At 41.9% G+C, this 15,299-nt stretch overlaps 2 protein-coding genes across 2 annotated transcripts in view; both read left to right on the top strand.

Moving 5' to 3' along the window:
• The first annotated feature begins 4,932 nt into the window (after window positions 1–4,932).
• On the top strand, window positions 4,933–7,728 carry POU2AF1 (POU class 2 associating factor 1). Its single transcript, XM_010022462.1, has 4 exons — window positions 4,933–5,091; window positions 5,684–5,726; window positions 5,818–6,089; window positions 7,417–7,728. Exons 1-4 carry the CDS (start codon window positions 4,933–4,935, stop codon window positions 7,726–7,728), a joined length of 786 nt encoding a protein of 261 aa, XP_010020764.1.
• Window positions 7,729–9,664: 1,936 nt separating this feature from the next.
• Window positions 9,665–15,299, top strand: part of NFKBID (nuclear factor of kappa light polypeptide gene enhancer in B-cells inhibitor, delta) — an 8,663-nt gene continuing 3,028 nt past the window's right edge. Inside the window, exons 1-6 of the mRNA XM_010022461.1 lie at window positions 9,665–9,729; window positions 10,509–10,662; window positions 11,261–11,407; window positions 13,030–13,081; window positions 13,483–13,649; window positions 14,003–14,119. Of these exons, the coding sequence (XP_010020763.1) occupies window positions 9,665–9,729; window positions 10,509–10,662; window positions 11,261–11,407; window positions 13,030–13,081; window positions 13,483–13,649; window positions 14,003–14,119 (702 nt within the window). The remainder of the gene's footprint in view (window positions 9,730–10,508; window positions 10,663–11,260; window positions 11,408–13,029; window positions 13,082–13,482; window positions 13,650–14,002; window positions 14,120–15,299) is intronic.

Below are 15,299 nucleotides of genomic sequence, written 5' to 3'. Positions count from 1 at the left end.
ATATGACAACTCCTGTGGGAACTGGTAGGTTGTTGTCATAAGAACAGTACAAATACAAGAAAACCAAAAGGAATAGGAACTATTTTTTTTCTCCTGGTTGTATAGCTTTTTAAAGTCCTGAGTTTTCAAGGGGAATCTAACTAATCCCTTTGCAGGGATTTCTAAAGCACTAAAAAGTACTTTTGACAGTTCTATCAAAGCACTTATCCTTGGGCAGCCAAATATCTTTGGAGATCTACCAATTGGGTGACCCTTCCCTCAACTTTGTACAGGGATCCTGGCAGAGCTAAGAATTGGTCTTAGATTTCCTTGTCTTTCCTTGCTGATGCACTACTATGAATGGTTAGGTAGGCTGGATGTAAATACAAAGGCAGCTGATTAAATAGTTCTCATATAAAGGATTGCCTGCCTAGCTGTTAAGAGCTATGTTTTATAAAAGTGCTTTACCACGCTGATCCATGATGTACTATGCAACATTATCAATATCACAAGAGCAGCAATCTCAGTTCTGATGTCAGAGCTGATCATCTGATCACATGATTCATTTCCAAAGCAGTAACAGACCTAAAATAGCATTACTAGCCTTAATACTTAAAAAATACACAAATATATTTTGGAGGATTCTGTATTTGAAGACAATGTAAAACGCAGACAACCATGATGAAATGTATTATGCTGAATGAGCATTGATGCCTTATTGTATTGTAGGTTTTGATCGGAGTCTAAGCATCCAAGTAGTGTATGCAAAGCTAAGTCACTTTTTTCTTCTTTTTAGCCAAAGTTCACTGTGTACGATAAAAATGTCAGCAGCTGCCTAATGTAATTTGGTCTGCAGTATCCAAGCCAGAAACTCACTAGTTTGTTAACTGAAATCTAACTTTTTCTTCTTATTCAAGAGTTACTGTTTGCTTTTTGGTGTTACTGTAAATAAGAAAAGATTTTCGATTGTGTTTCTCTTCCATTTTTTATTACACTGGAGGTGAAAGAAGAAAAGAGAAAAATATTTACACTGTTAACGCTGATCAATTGATAAGCTTATCACATGTCAGTGTGTGAGCAAAGAAACAGTAAATCTTCTGAAAAAGTGACAAGTGTGTCATTGGCTGTTGCAGGCAGGTAGTCCTACAGACTCTTAAAGATTAGCAGTGTATTTCAAACTGAAAATTGCCTGATGGGAAATAGTTCTGACTTGTTTGAAAGTACAAAGGTTTCAACTGATCTGCAGTTCATGTGTGTGTGAAGGCCAGTGGTGCTAATATGAAGTTTAGTGATCTGAAACTTGTCATGCTTCAATACTTGCAGTCTTCCAACAGCTGTTTTGCCATTACCTTGCCTCCAATTTCAGCAATGGGTAAATAAAAATGTAGAGGAAGATGCATTTTGAAGTTGCTTTGTTTAATTGTTTGTCAATGCCTTGGTATGCTTTCCCTGTCTGATAAGTTACTGAGACCATCATTTCATGGGTATTATTAAAAAGCAGGTATATCTAAAAAGACCGTATCTGCATATAGATACTGTACTGACAAAAAGTCTGAGGATGAAAAATATTATGAAAAAAGGGATACTGTTGACTGTTGTACTGGAATCAGCGGACAGCTTGTAGGTTCTCCACGGCACAAATAACTGAAGGCCAGGGTTTATAGGATGCTACCCAACAAACTAGACTGCTCAGCATTTTGCTCACCTTGGGCAAGGGGTCTTGAAAGGCATGTTCCTGAAGCTCTTGTCAGCCCATGCGCTGCGGTTGGAGCTGCTCCCCAAAAGAAACAGCAAGATCACCATTGGCTGTGCCTGCTATGTTCAGCACAACTTAGTCTCATACTTAACAGGAAAAATTGTTTTTTCCTAGGTGCAAACTAATTGGCAGAGGGACGAATGTGTTGACCTTACCAGCAAAACTAATGGAGTTGTCAAATCTTCATCCAGAGTCCACTAAAATTGGCAACTTTCAAGCTTGTCTGTGCAGTCTGCGTGCTCTCAGGCCCGGTTGTAGAGCAGTTTGGAATCAAACATCATTATGGGCTTTCTTCTGTTGTCACTTGATCCTTAGAGCTAGTGGGACTACATTTGGTATCTTTTCATTAGCTGTTGTGTTTTCCAGCTGCTTTGAAAGATTACTCAAAGGTCTTCAAGGTTTGTGCTAGGCTTTTGTTGACATTCTACGAATACGGTAAGTGATAACATTGATGAAAGGAGGCTGAGCCTATACACACACCATGGATGTGTAAGGCAGCCTGAAAAAAGCATTGCAATGAGCTGAAACATATTTACAGGTAGAAGCTGTTGCAAAGTTTTGTATTGGCTGGATTAGATTCTTTCCTTTTTTTCTTGACTTCTGATGCTTCGTGCTGCTCCAACTTAGTTGCAAATCAAGATCCAGTGCCTATTAAGAAACAATGTATGGCTGTTCTGTGGTCCTTGAATTGTATGAGACAAGCCAGAACATAGTGGGTACTTGAGCACTGAAGCCCAAGTGCTCCTGTTCCTTTTATTTGTTTGAATGGAATTTGGGCATGCAGACCATGATGCATTTGCAGGTCATTACTTAAATAAACATACAATTGAAACTCGGACCAAGGTAGGCTTCATAGCTTATTAAGACAGCCCTAGGAGTTGGAGACTTCTAAGTCCAGGTACTTCCTTTACCAAGGATATTTTAATTGTCATTGTTTCCCAGAATGCTTTTATTTTTAAATGATCATATTCCTTTTACTTTATGAGGAGTTGTAACCTGAAGACAAATGTAATTTTGCTGTGGTTTGTCTGTAATGCTCAGAACTTGTATGCACTTCAACAGTGGAAAAGCAGCTGTGCTAGCATTATTTTTATTTCTGGAGGTCAGCTTGGGGGAACCGAAATATGTTCTGCAGACTTTGGGGTTTTTTCTTTTTTCTTTTTTTTTTTGGGGGGGGTTACTCTGCTTACACCGGAAACCCTCAATAGGGTATATTTGTCAGCTTTTACAGTAAATTTCTTCTTTCCCATCCCCCAAACCTGGAGCCAGAAACTACTATCCTTCCCCACCCTAATTCTGTAAGGAGGCCCTTTGGTGTGATGACTCAGGGATAAGATACTACCAAGAGGTACGCTTCTGCCTTTCATGCAATCTATAGGAGAGCTCATATTTGCTTTGGCAGAGCTGATGTTTCATACAGCATAAAGAACAGCAGCAATGTCTGTCCCTGAAAAGTAAAGTACAAATAAATAATTTCCAAATGTAAATAAATCTCTTATAAAGTGTATAAGGCACCTTTGTGATGGTCTTTCTTTCAGACCTCCTGTCTAGTATTAGCTCCTTGTCAGCATTCTCAGTACAGCTCATACTGCGGCTCTTTTTAGCACTATTGTTTGCACTCAGATAAATTAATACAAATTAAATTTAAAAAGCAAGATGTCAACAGTATTAAGAGCCCTTGTGGATGCTTGTATGCAGAATTTAAGTGACCTTAATTCTATTTAACTGCATTTCCAAAGCCACAGGATTCATGAGAATGCAAGTAATCCAATTTAAGTCCCACAAAGAGTGTCCACAGAAAGCAAATGTGGATCAGGCAAAGGCTGAAAAATCATCTTATCTTCAGCTACTACTTCAAAACAAAGTGTTTTCCTAATATGCATAACGGTAACAAAGACAACAGTTCAACACACAAATACAGTGCTGTCTGATTCCAAAAGTATTTATAATGGCCAAACAAGATACTGAGGTTGACTTAAAATGTCTGTATTTAGGCTCAGTTTTTCACCCCCAAGAAAGGTGTTAGAGAAACATCTCAGTGTGCATATAATTACATGTAACTGGGAGAGATGATCAGACGTAAAATGATTCATCTTGTTTTCTGATGTGAAGCACAGAATATAATCTGAATAAATGCTTCCTAAGTGGAATAATATTTCAAGATTTGAGCTGATTATCCACCTGTACTTTATAAAACCAAAGGCCAGTTGTGATCTTTAGAAATGGAATCTTATCAACTGGCATATTTACAAACTAAAGTGCAGTAAAAAGGACCAGGTAGCTACTACAGTTATCAGTGGCTTTACAAACATTGGGCCTCCCCAGGCTTTCGTATCCTATGGTTTCCTTCTGCTATCAATTGCCTCCAAGTACCTAATGTAAAATATGGGTTAATAATGTTAATAATCTTGGCTTATAAAGAACTGTGTTTCCTCTACTTTCACTTGTTGCAAGGCTTCATGATAGGCCTTTTCAGCTTTACTTTTCAAAATAGATCAGAGTTTATGGGTATAAGCTCTGAGATGTGTTGTCAGTATAATTGTTTGTAAAGCTCACATCCCAGCTCACCAAGTTATAAACCTCCTGGCCAGGCGAGGAGCAAAGCTCTGGAACAGAAACATGACTTTGGTCCAGGACGGCACTTAAATATACCTGCCTGTTCTCAAAGCTATGAGATATGCATGTCAAACTAGTGATGACTTAAATGGCTTCCCAAACAAGGATGTTTTTTTAATTGGGATTGTGTTTATAGCTTGTGTTTAAGTACAGAATACAACGTGTTTCTCTTGTATATCTCATTTATTTTTTTTTAAATATACCTGCCAGCAATTATGTATGTCACAGGCTTGATATCTACTAACAAATCTGTATTATGCACCTGTTGGATATGCTCTGATTTGCCCTTCAGATGGGTGTAAATCACTGCACTGAAGATTAGTGACTGGAGGGAACTGCAAGCATACATATTTGACGTTAGGTTGTCTCATGATTCATCTGTGTGATCACAGCATTCAAGCAGCAATGGCAGAGAGAAGGCCTATGCTGTCTGATGTCATGTATGGGCCAAAAGACATCATTAGTTAAGGAATAAAATGTTCATGAACTCAGACTCCAGCCACCTTGACTAATGCAGCCCACAGGCAAGCAGGTTGCCAGAAGCATTTTGGGCTTCTATAAATGGCAAGAAAGGAAAATAGATGTCACCTGTATTTGTATTTTTGTTCTCAGCTTCTGCTCCAGAACAGCAGCCACAACCTCGCCCCTATCAAGGTGTCCGTGTCAAAGAGCCAGTGAAGGAGCTTTTGAAAAGGAAACGGGGAAATGTTCATAATGCCAGTGCAACAGCAACTACAACGGTAGGAGAACAAACACGGGCAGAAAGCTCTTCCTCAGTCACTAAATGATTGAGCAGCTCTGGCACAAGCTGGCAATATCTTGGTAATGAAAGAAATCTTTGCATCTCTAAAGCATTTTGAAGGCAGTGCAGCCTCATGTTACTTGGAGATACCATTAAATGCATTTTTAGTTTAGGTGGAGTGCCTTTAGGGGGCTGAACACCTTTGATTAGCATTGACCTAATGGAAGGGTAAAAGTGTTTTGCACTTGGCAGAATCTAACTCCTAGAACAGAAAGCAGCTTAGAAGCAGCTTGTTTGAGAGCACAAAAAGAGAGAAGACAGAGCCATCCTTGGCTGTCTGCTTCGTAGTTTCAGCCTGCCTCTATCTGCCTACCAGGAAGCAGATTGACTGCTTCGTCTCTGAAGAAGAATTCCCTCTGCAACGTAAGGCTTAAATTCTATACAGGCAGATATTCAGGCACTGGCACTGAAGTAGTAGCTGATAATCAGCTATTAATAGCTAATACGCTTTGTCACTCGGTGCTTCTCAGAGGGGATTGAATTTAATGCTTATGGTCTTAATCTCTGAATACTTTTTTTCTCTCTTCTAGGTTGTTTTGCCCCACCAGCCTCTTCCTTCCTATTCACCAATGGGTAATGTTTCCCCGACTTTCTAAGTGTTTGTCAGCCCTGCTGCAGGGAAGGCTATGCTGAACAGGGTTTTAATCCTCTTCTGTTTTTCCAGGCCAGCCTTGCATTGATATGGATGTTGCTGCCTCTGCGTTGCCTGTCGCAGATGAAGGACCAATCTGTTCTGGCTGGATCTCCCAGCCATCTCCCTCATCCTTACAGCCTTTAACTCAGTGGACCACTTACCCTGATTATATGCCCCACGAAACAGTTGGCTGTCCATACACAGCAGATATGTATGTTCAGCCTATGTGTCCCAGTTACACACTGGTTGGACCTTCATCTGTTCTGACTTATACTTCTCAACCATTGATCACCAATTTTGCAGTAAGTCTAATATACCTGGGTACAAATGACAGCAAATTCCCCGCCTTCTAGTGGGAGCCATGGGGACTGCCACATGTAATTAGTGTAATTTATTAACTTACTATAATGTTACATGTCTTTGCATCCATGCTACACAGTTGTTCTAGCACTGGCTCTGTCTGCGCTGTGGACATTAGTGTGGTTTGAGCAGGACAAAAAGTTGTGGTTGCGCTGAAATTGGGCATACTTCACTGCTATTTCCCTGGCCCTCTGCACTCCTCCAGACTTTCCATGTTATTAACACATTCACTGGTTTTTGCTGTTGTCCTGGGAAATGAGTCATCTCTCATCAAGTCAGCAGCAGGGCTAGCATTGCCCTGAGTTTGTTCAAATGTGTTAACAGTTATTTACAGTAGGAGAAAACTGTTTGCAGCTCAAGGATAATAATGGGGAATGTTAAATGTACTCTTGACATCACTTCCAACTTGAGGAGCTGTTCTTCCACTTGGATTTGGAATAGCTGAGGAAGCAGAATTAAAGTAGTCCACTGTGAGTGGATGCACATTATAGTCAATAAATGCTGTTGTCTGGACAAGTACTTAAAACACAGTCCTACTGGAGTTCTAAGCAGTATCCAGGGTATCCAGCAGTATCATGATTTAGTTCCAAACAAGACCAAAATAGCATGTCATCATAGCAGAATATTTGGTTTCAGGCTGGACAAAATCTGTTTGGCTGACCCAAGACGATTTTCTCTTCCTTAGAGGATAAGGGCAAGGAATTCTGTTTCAGTTGAACTCAAGCAGCTTATTTTCCTTTCAATATTTCAGTTCAGTGGTTGCATCTGACACCAAATCGGCCAAGATGCATGCCTGTGTCCTGTGCCTTCTCTGGTGAGGAAGGGCTATCATTTCAAATATGGCTTTGCCTTGGCTAACAGGGCCTGGTCAGGATAGACTATTGGCAGAGGCCAGAATAAGCTGCCTTCAGCTTCATGGCAGCAAAGTTGTGCTCATGTGTTCAACTTGCGAGAGAGACTGTCAAAGAGGGCATTGGGTGTAACTGTCTCATGGGTTTACAGTGAGAGTGGGAGTGGGAACAGAAAGCTAGAGGGAACTTAACATGAGTGTGAGCTACTGGCAGCAAGCACCTGGCACACCCACAAGTCATCACTCTCATGGGAGCCCGCGTGGGAAAACTCACACTCAGTATAACGCTTTACGCAGAAAGACAGGAAAAGGACTGTAAAAAGTGAGACTGAGCATCCTTAGTCTCTGGGTTTGTGTCCTCCCTCTGCCCCACATGGTCAATTGGTTTATTTTGTTTTCTTTCTCTTCCATTTTAACAGCCGCGAAGTACTACCCCTGCTGTAGTGCCTCCGCTTGAGATGACGGATCAGCAGCCGCCTCTCACATACTTCCCATGGGCACAGCCCCTCTCTGCACTGCCAGCCTCCACTTTGCAGTACCAGCCAGCTTCTTCCACGCTTTCTGGGCCACAGTTTGTGCCCTTGCCCATCTCCATTCCTGAACCAGCCCCGCAAGAGCTGGAGGATGCCAGACGAGTCATCGGCACACTGCCCATTGAGAAGCTACTTCTAGAAGATGAAGACAATGATACGTATGTTTTAAACCATGCTCTCTCTGTTGAAGGGCTTTAAGTTGTGCATCTGAGGCCTGATCCTCACCTACTCAATACTCCACCTGGCACCACAGTGAGTTTTGAGTACAGAGGAAAAGCAGGCTTGGGGGTGGGAAGTTTACTTGCAATTTTGGAATCCACCTTTAGCACACCATGACTTGTGTGTTGTGTGAAACTTGCTTTGTCCTGAGGCCCAGCACAAGATTTCTCTGCTGTTACAGTTCCTGCTACCTCTCCCAGGCAGACTTTTGATATTGTGTAATTCTTGTGCCCACCGTCAGCACAAAGTGACTTTCATCCTCAGACATAGGGCATGGTCTCAAATTGAAGTACTATAGTGTAGCCATGGCAAACTGTAGCATTTGTTGAAGGTACGCTTACCTCTAAATATTGACAAGACCTAGTTCACTCGGGCTGCTTTTCAGAGCTCAGTGAAAATGCCTTGTGTGTGTGTTCCTCCCTGTCTGTGGAGGAACCTCTACCTGACCTGGGCCACTAGAAAACATTTTTGGGGTCTAAGTTGATGTTTTTCTTTACTAAATTGAACTACTCCTTTGGAAAATAGAAATACGTAAAGTGTAGTTTTGGTCTGCTGGTGCAGGTAGGTGCATTAGTCTGAAGACAGAACGTCAATACAGCTGAACTAAACGTCAGTGCAGTCAGACATCCCTATTTAGAGAGCAACATGAAGTAGCTTAGATAAAACACTTGAGTTCGCACAAAGGTATGACTTGTTCTGTAGCATTTGAGTGTGGAGTCAGTGATGTCATGCTGAGCCTGGGAACTTCAGTGATCGCTCTTGTGCCCTACTGCTATGGAATGATTCTCTGTGCTATAATATCACAGGCCCACACATTTTCTTTATAGCTTTCTGATTTTCTTTCCTGGAAAATGAGTAGCTTTACTTTTTCCTCTATTGCAACTGTAAATATTACTGCTGATGTTCAGGAGTGCCATGCCACAGGCAAATATATCTGCAGGAGATATCCCCTTTGAACTCTGTTTATTGTTTTCTTAATAAACAAGGATCTCTTGGATTGTGACCACAATTTCTCTGGGTTTTTCTGCTTTCTAAAGCCCAGGATCCTTAGCTGATTTTATTGTTTGCTAGACTAACTGCAAGATAATTTATTGCACTCTTTATTACCTGGTGTCCAGCACTCCTGTTGCCACCCAGGCAATATGTCAAGTGACCTTACTGTTTATGCCTGAGTGAGGTTTGCAAGCTCAGGTTGAAAGTCTTGAGGACTTTCAAAGCATGTTTTGTTATTTAATATTGACAAATTTGGAAGATATAAACTATAGATCATGTAAGTGATCATAAAGTTGTTTGAAAATAGCAGTAGTTCAGGTGCATTGAAATTAGTGGCTTACATTTGCAGAAAAACCCAGCAAAGAAATTAACTAGAAGGAGCTTAGTTCACCACTGCTTACTCCAGTTTTATAAGTGCAGACACATTCAGTAGGTAAAACTGGGATTATGCAGTTGTGAATCAAGCCTGTGGTTGCTAAGATTGCTTTTAAATTTCTTTCACTCCAATGTATGTAAATTCTGTGTGTGAATATAAAACAATGATGAACTGTTTCAGAATTTCTTTCTGGGTTGTTCTGGCTAGAGAGACAAAATCTTTTTCAATAAAGATCTACAGTAACTTTCATATGCCTAGAGTGTTTTATTTCCAATCCAAAAGGGTAACCCAGAACTGGTTTAGCAATCAATTAGCCTCAATAACATGTGTAAAGGCTAGAAGCACAGGTTAGCTGCTAGACTTTCTGTTAATTTTGCACATTAAGGCAGACAAAGTAGGAGCTCTATGATCCAAACATGGTCTGAAGGCACTGTTTACTCAAGTGGTCCTTACTCACAGAAGCATTCCTTCAGTTCAGATGTTAGTCCAATCACTATTATCCTCTATTAGCATATTTGGGGGTGTTTGGGTGTGCAGCCACAGCTAATGGTCAGCTTGACTGAAAATGAGACTAGCCATAAAGTTGCATTTCTACTTCCTGAAATTGCAAGGTGTGACTCTGGAGTACAAAGTTACCTGAGGAAAAGAGCTACTGCCTACCACCTTCTGACTGAAAAATACCAAATGTTACTGTCTGGAGTGAAACAAACTCAGGGACTGGCTCAACTGCCTTTAGGATGGGAATTGCAAAGCTACCTGTTTATACAATTAGGACCTGGGGGAATGGAAGTGTCAAGTGGCTATGTATAATTCTCTCCAGCTCCAGCCATAGAGCTAGGCAATAAAAGAGAAGCAGTAAAATGTTTTCCCATCACTAAGGGCCATGTCAGCAGCAAGCCATGGATAGTGACAACTCCTTGTCTTACGCACATGATAAGGACTTGGTCCCTCTAACCAGAAGTTTTGGTAAAGAAGTAGAGCTTAACAGGCTGTTCACAAATACACCATTTAGAAGAGGCTCTTTACTACCCTAGATGGTGAAATATCACCAATGCACACAAGCACATACCACCCCAATAAGCAATACATACATATGATATGGTACACTGGGCCCCAACACTAGGCTTTGTGGAGTACTTGGATACCTCCCTGCACAACAGCAGATCTCACCTGAAAGAAAGTGCTGAAGTGGAAAGGAGGCAGCATGACAAAGCTCAGGAGTGCTGAGGGCTCTTGAACACTGCAGTTATTTTGAGGTAGGAAGCCTTTTCCATGGGAACAGGTGCTTTCAAGATCAAGAACTTTGGGGCTTATAGCATGGGTTTGTGAAACACTGGGTATAAAACCCCAAAAGTAGCTATGCTACCCTGTAAAAACTGTTTGCTCCCAGGGTGGTTCATGGCCAAGCAGTGATCGCTGTCTTTATTTACTATCTTAGAATTCTACATATTTATGCAGCTAAAGGTATGAGGGCGTATACATTGGCAGCTGCAGAGCGCATGAAATTGCTGCGAAGACTTGATGTCAAGGAACACAGAGGAAAGGTAATGCGGAACACTTTCTCCTGCAAACAGCCATGTTTGGGATGGGCATGGGCTTTGCATGACTGAGAGCAACTGATGCTCTGAAAAATCTAGCTGTCTCTCTGTTACTGCAAAGGGAGCCTTGGGCAGTGATAATACTTGCTTTGGTGCCTCTGGTACAATCCTAAAATTAGGTGGCGTGAGAATGAGCTGCTTCTTCTTTCAGCTCATAGTTCAGAGAGTGATCTGAGACCAACCTGGTCCAGGTAAATATGTATATGTTGGCAGTAGTCTCTGAGGCTGAAGGTTTTATGAACAGATTTATAGCTAGGAGTGCTGCATCTGACATAAACAGTGTTTCAAAAATGCTGGGTCTGGGTTGTCATCCATATTATGGCCAAAAAGCACTAAAGGGGCCTGGGAAATGCCCTTGATCTCATGACACCATGGGTCCTAATATGTGGGATTCAAAATTCGCTTGTGAGCTGTCTTTGTTTTATGCACCACAACCCTTGGGTTTCTAGATACCATTCAGCCCAGACTGCCTTTCCCTTTTCCTTGTTCTATGATAGCATCTGTTTCTAGACTCACATTTTATCTGCTGTGCTACTTTTTTCAGACTCCTCTGCTGGTGGCTGTCACTGCCAGGCAGCCAGCTATTGTCTATGATTTGATCCAGACAGGAGCAGATGTCAATGCTGTAGACAACAAAGGGCAGTCAGCTTTACATCTTGCTGCAACATATGGCTATGCCCAAGTTCTTCAGGTGGGAAAAGCTTTTATGCTTTCAATTGCTAGCAATATAAACCTACAATAAGGTCTCAATATTCATGGCTTTCAATAACTCCCTCAGAAGGCAAGATGTCAATAAACAATGGAGACTGACCAAAGTCTCCTTTTCCATTGTGTTAGGAATTGACTTCCCAGGGTATTCCTGTTTCAGGACTATACTTGCAGTTAACATTAGCTCCTGCTACAGAGGAAACTGATTTAGTGTATGGGGAGGGGAATATAAATTCTGCAGATCATAGCTCTACATCTGCTCATGGGTCCTCTGAGGATGAGGGATGTGTCAGTGGAAGTGCCAGGGGGTACCTGGCATGTTGGCCGTCCATCTCTGGTATTCATTTGCTCTGCCTTGTGCGCACCTTGGCTCAAGTCATGAGCAGGCAGTTAATGTATAACATTGGGACTTCTTTGGAAAGCAGGTGTTTCATTCAGTGGGGAATGTTTTACATTCAGATGATTCCAACAAAGGCTCCCAGAGTGCCCTGTGGTGGTTTGTGTTTTGTTGTGGTTTTGTTGTTGGTTCATGGGGGTTTTTTTTACCTTACATAAAAGGGAAAATGCACACAGGCTTGCTCCTCGGCATGGTCAAAGCCATGGAATGCTTTATGGTTTGTTTGTTTATCTAATTGGGTTTTTTTCCTAGTGGATTAAACATCTAATCTCTAATCACCAGGCAGCTCAGAACTACTTGTCAATATTTGATCTGTATGTATTATATTATTGTTATGAAAAGGGAGCACAAGCCCTAACCGTTCTGGGTAATCTTTCAGTAGAAGGATTCTGTCCTGTGCCTGGTCTAACTCCACAAAGTCCTGGATGAGTCATGGCACTGCAGAAATTCTCAGACGAGATGCAATAATGTGAACAGCTTTATTTCATCAAGAGTGAAAAATGCATTATCTGTAATACATATACAAGGAGCTACTTGGCTGTATTACATCTAATCTATTATTTTCTTAAATTAGAGTTGTAAAAATTTTTCTCTCTTCTAAATCCAAGAAATGCTCGTCTCCAGACCACTATTTCATGCCATTTATAGGGTTTGCATCATCATTGCTGCAGCCATTGGTACAAGCTGTGGGTTTAACTTGTCACACTTCTGCTCATCTGCTGAACATTAAAAAGAAAAAGTAAATAAATCCAGTCTGAAAGTTTCCAAAATCAGTGAACTTTATTACCTAAAAATTTGGCTGTGTATGTCAAGGAGATATTTTCATTTAATTATGCCAAGAATAACTCAGAGTAAGTATGAATTGGTGTTATTGGTGCCTTTGCTTAACCCAGGGTGAAAGCAAGGAGGCTAGCACTCTTGAGCTGGGGCAGTGACTTGATTTTACTGCTCTGAACTGACAATTTAATTAGATACTATGCTTAGGTGGGGTTTAGGAAACTAGGGACCATGATCATCTTGTGTAATCCTGAATGTCCACATTAGGAAATAGATTCACAGCACTGAAATCTAGTGTCAAATAAGATCTTACTTTGTAGGTAAATGGTAGTTATCTGACTCTTTGGTTTTAGATTTTGTTAGTGTTGACTGATTTTGGCTTGGACAGTATTCTGCTGAACTAAACTTTTCCATTTCTCTCTTGCTTCTAGGTTATACTGTCAATAGGTTTCCCTCTTGATTTAGAAATGAAGGATTTTGAAGGTAAAACCCTTTGTATGAATATTTCATGATAGTATTAAATAAAAATAAACACTGGCTATTTCATTGGCTGATGCTCAGTTGTAGCTGGTGGGGTGCTTGGAGGCCAAAGGGGCCTCAGAAACTGGCCGGGGAAGAGTTGCTGTGTGCTCAAATACCACAGAATTCAATAGTGCTGATGATTCAGCAGTGATTCAATGCACAATTAGAATTGAGCACATGATGAAGGGGCCCATAAAGTGTCTACACAGCCAACATGGTACCTTTTAAATCAGAGAAGGGCTTGTACCTTAACAACAGATGTGCAGAGATGCATACGTTTCCCAAACAGCCCTCTCTTCCTCTCTGTACATCAATAGCATCACTGGGACCGTCTTTATCTTCTCCCATACTTGGTTTTCCAGGGCATACCCCACTCCACTGTGCTGTTCTAGCCCACAATGCCCTACTCCGGGAGCAGGGTTGCCAGATGTTGACTGAGGAACAGCAGAAAAAGCTTCAGCACCAGAGTGGAGAGCTGGAGTCCTGTATCCACCTCCTGGTGCAAACAGGAGCCTCCATCTACAGCAGGGTAAGGAATCGGCTCAGTTACCATACGCTCTTTCTTTGTATGGCAAATCTCCCTTGCCCTGCCTGATGCTTGTGCTATGCTCAAACTGTAGAAGGGGAGAAGGAACGAACTGCTGACAGAAGGACCAAGCCAGTTTTACTTACGAGTGACTGATTGCAGAGTTAGTTGCTGCCTTTAGAGTTACTTTCTTGCAGCTTGAAGCAGATACTGGACAGTATGAGGGCCACTGGAGAGAAGGATGTGCTCCATGTGAGCTGTAGAGCTTGCCTGGACTTTGATAGATTTATGTAATATCTTCAGGTTGCTCTGCAGAACTCTTCTTTTTGTTGTTGTTGTTTTCTGTTTCTATATAGGATGTGAAAAGCAACAAGACAGTTCTTCACTATACAGTGCAGGATGGGAACCTCTCCCTGCTCAGATACTTCTTGGAGTTGAATGCTTTCAAGTCCAAGGACTTTGTCAACAACAAGGTGAGTCAGGCCGTGCGTGTGCGCATCCAAGGCAGAGGAGATGCTGAGAGCAGTGCGAGAGCTGTGCTCTGGTGCAGGGCTGGTGCAGACAGAGGCATCAGGAGATCTGTTATTCTCTTTCCACAGACATTTTTTCTGGAGGGGAAGAGCAACAGTTTGTGAATCTGAACTTTTTTTAGATTTCTTTTTTTAACCTGAAGCTGCATTTTCCAGTAAAGAAACACTTCACCTGGAAAGCAGTACCTTGCTTGAACAGTGAGTTGTGTCATGAAACGCAGCCCCCTCTCCCAGGAGGCAGAAGCTGACAGTGAAAGAGCAAGATAACCAGGGAAAAGGAAGCATGTGGGAAGCGGTTACCTGAGGAGGAACATGAACTTTATTACATTAGGCCGAAGATTGAGAAAACAGATCTGCAATGATGCAATGGTTTGCTGTTGGCAGCAACGTAATACTGAAAGATAGCAGTTTAGGGCAGCCATGTAACAAGTAATCTCTCCTGTCAAACATGCCATTCATAGGAAGGACAAAGCTCCTATTTCAGTTAAGGGACATGGTGGTTCTTTCTGACTTAAATGTTATTTGTTAGCCTTCTGGCTCTCTTTGTGCCTGGACACAAACTGGTTATTATGATGGCTGCCTGCAAGTTTGAGCCTGGAGAATCAAAACATTCACAGGGCCCGCCAAGCCCTAACAGCTGCCAGGAGCAGTAACAGAAGACAGACACATACTATGGGCAGTGAAACAATGGCTGACATTGCCATGCAGGTGAAGCATGGGGAAGCCAGTTCTTGGAAGCAAGAGAGCATCCTTGCCGAGTACGCTGAAGCCTAAGCACTGTGGCAAGTAGATCACCTCTGCCTGTAGGGCTTGAGACCCTGTTTTAGGCGCTCCATACAACACTGCTTATTGAGCTGAAGTTTTACTGACATTGGTTCTTCAGTGCAGGGTTTCTGGAGGCACAGCCATTCCCAGGTTGTATAAAGCAAGCTAGAGACCTTCCCAGTGCTGCTGTTGTCACCCATCCCCTTGCTGCCCCATACTTCACCTCTGAGCAGATACCAAGCAGTGACACTATCTTGCAGATATATCAGCTTCACCTATCCTCCTAAGCAAAACTCCTGACATTCCTGTGCCTTAGCTGAGACATCGCTCTGTAGAATCAGCCAGAGCTCTGGCTCTT

This window comes from Nestor notabilis, unplaced genomic scaffold (genome assembly GCF_000696875.1).
Source record: "Nestor notabilis isolate BGI_N333 unplaced genomic scaffold, ASM69687v1 scaffold26569, whole genome shotgun sequence".
Lineage (NCBI taxonomy): Eukaryota > Metazoa > Chordata > Aves > Psittaciformes > Psittacidae > Nestor > Nestor notabilis.
Note: the sequence above shows the minus strand (reverse complement) of the source record. Positions and strands in the feature narration are given on the sequence as shown.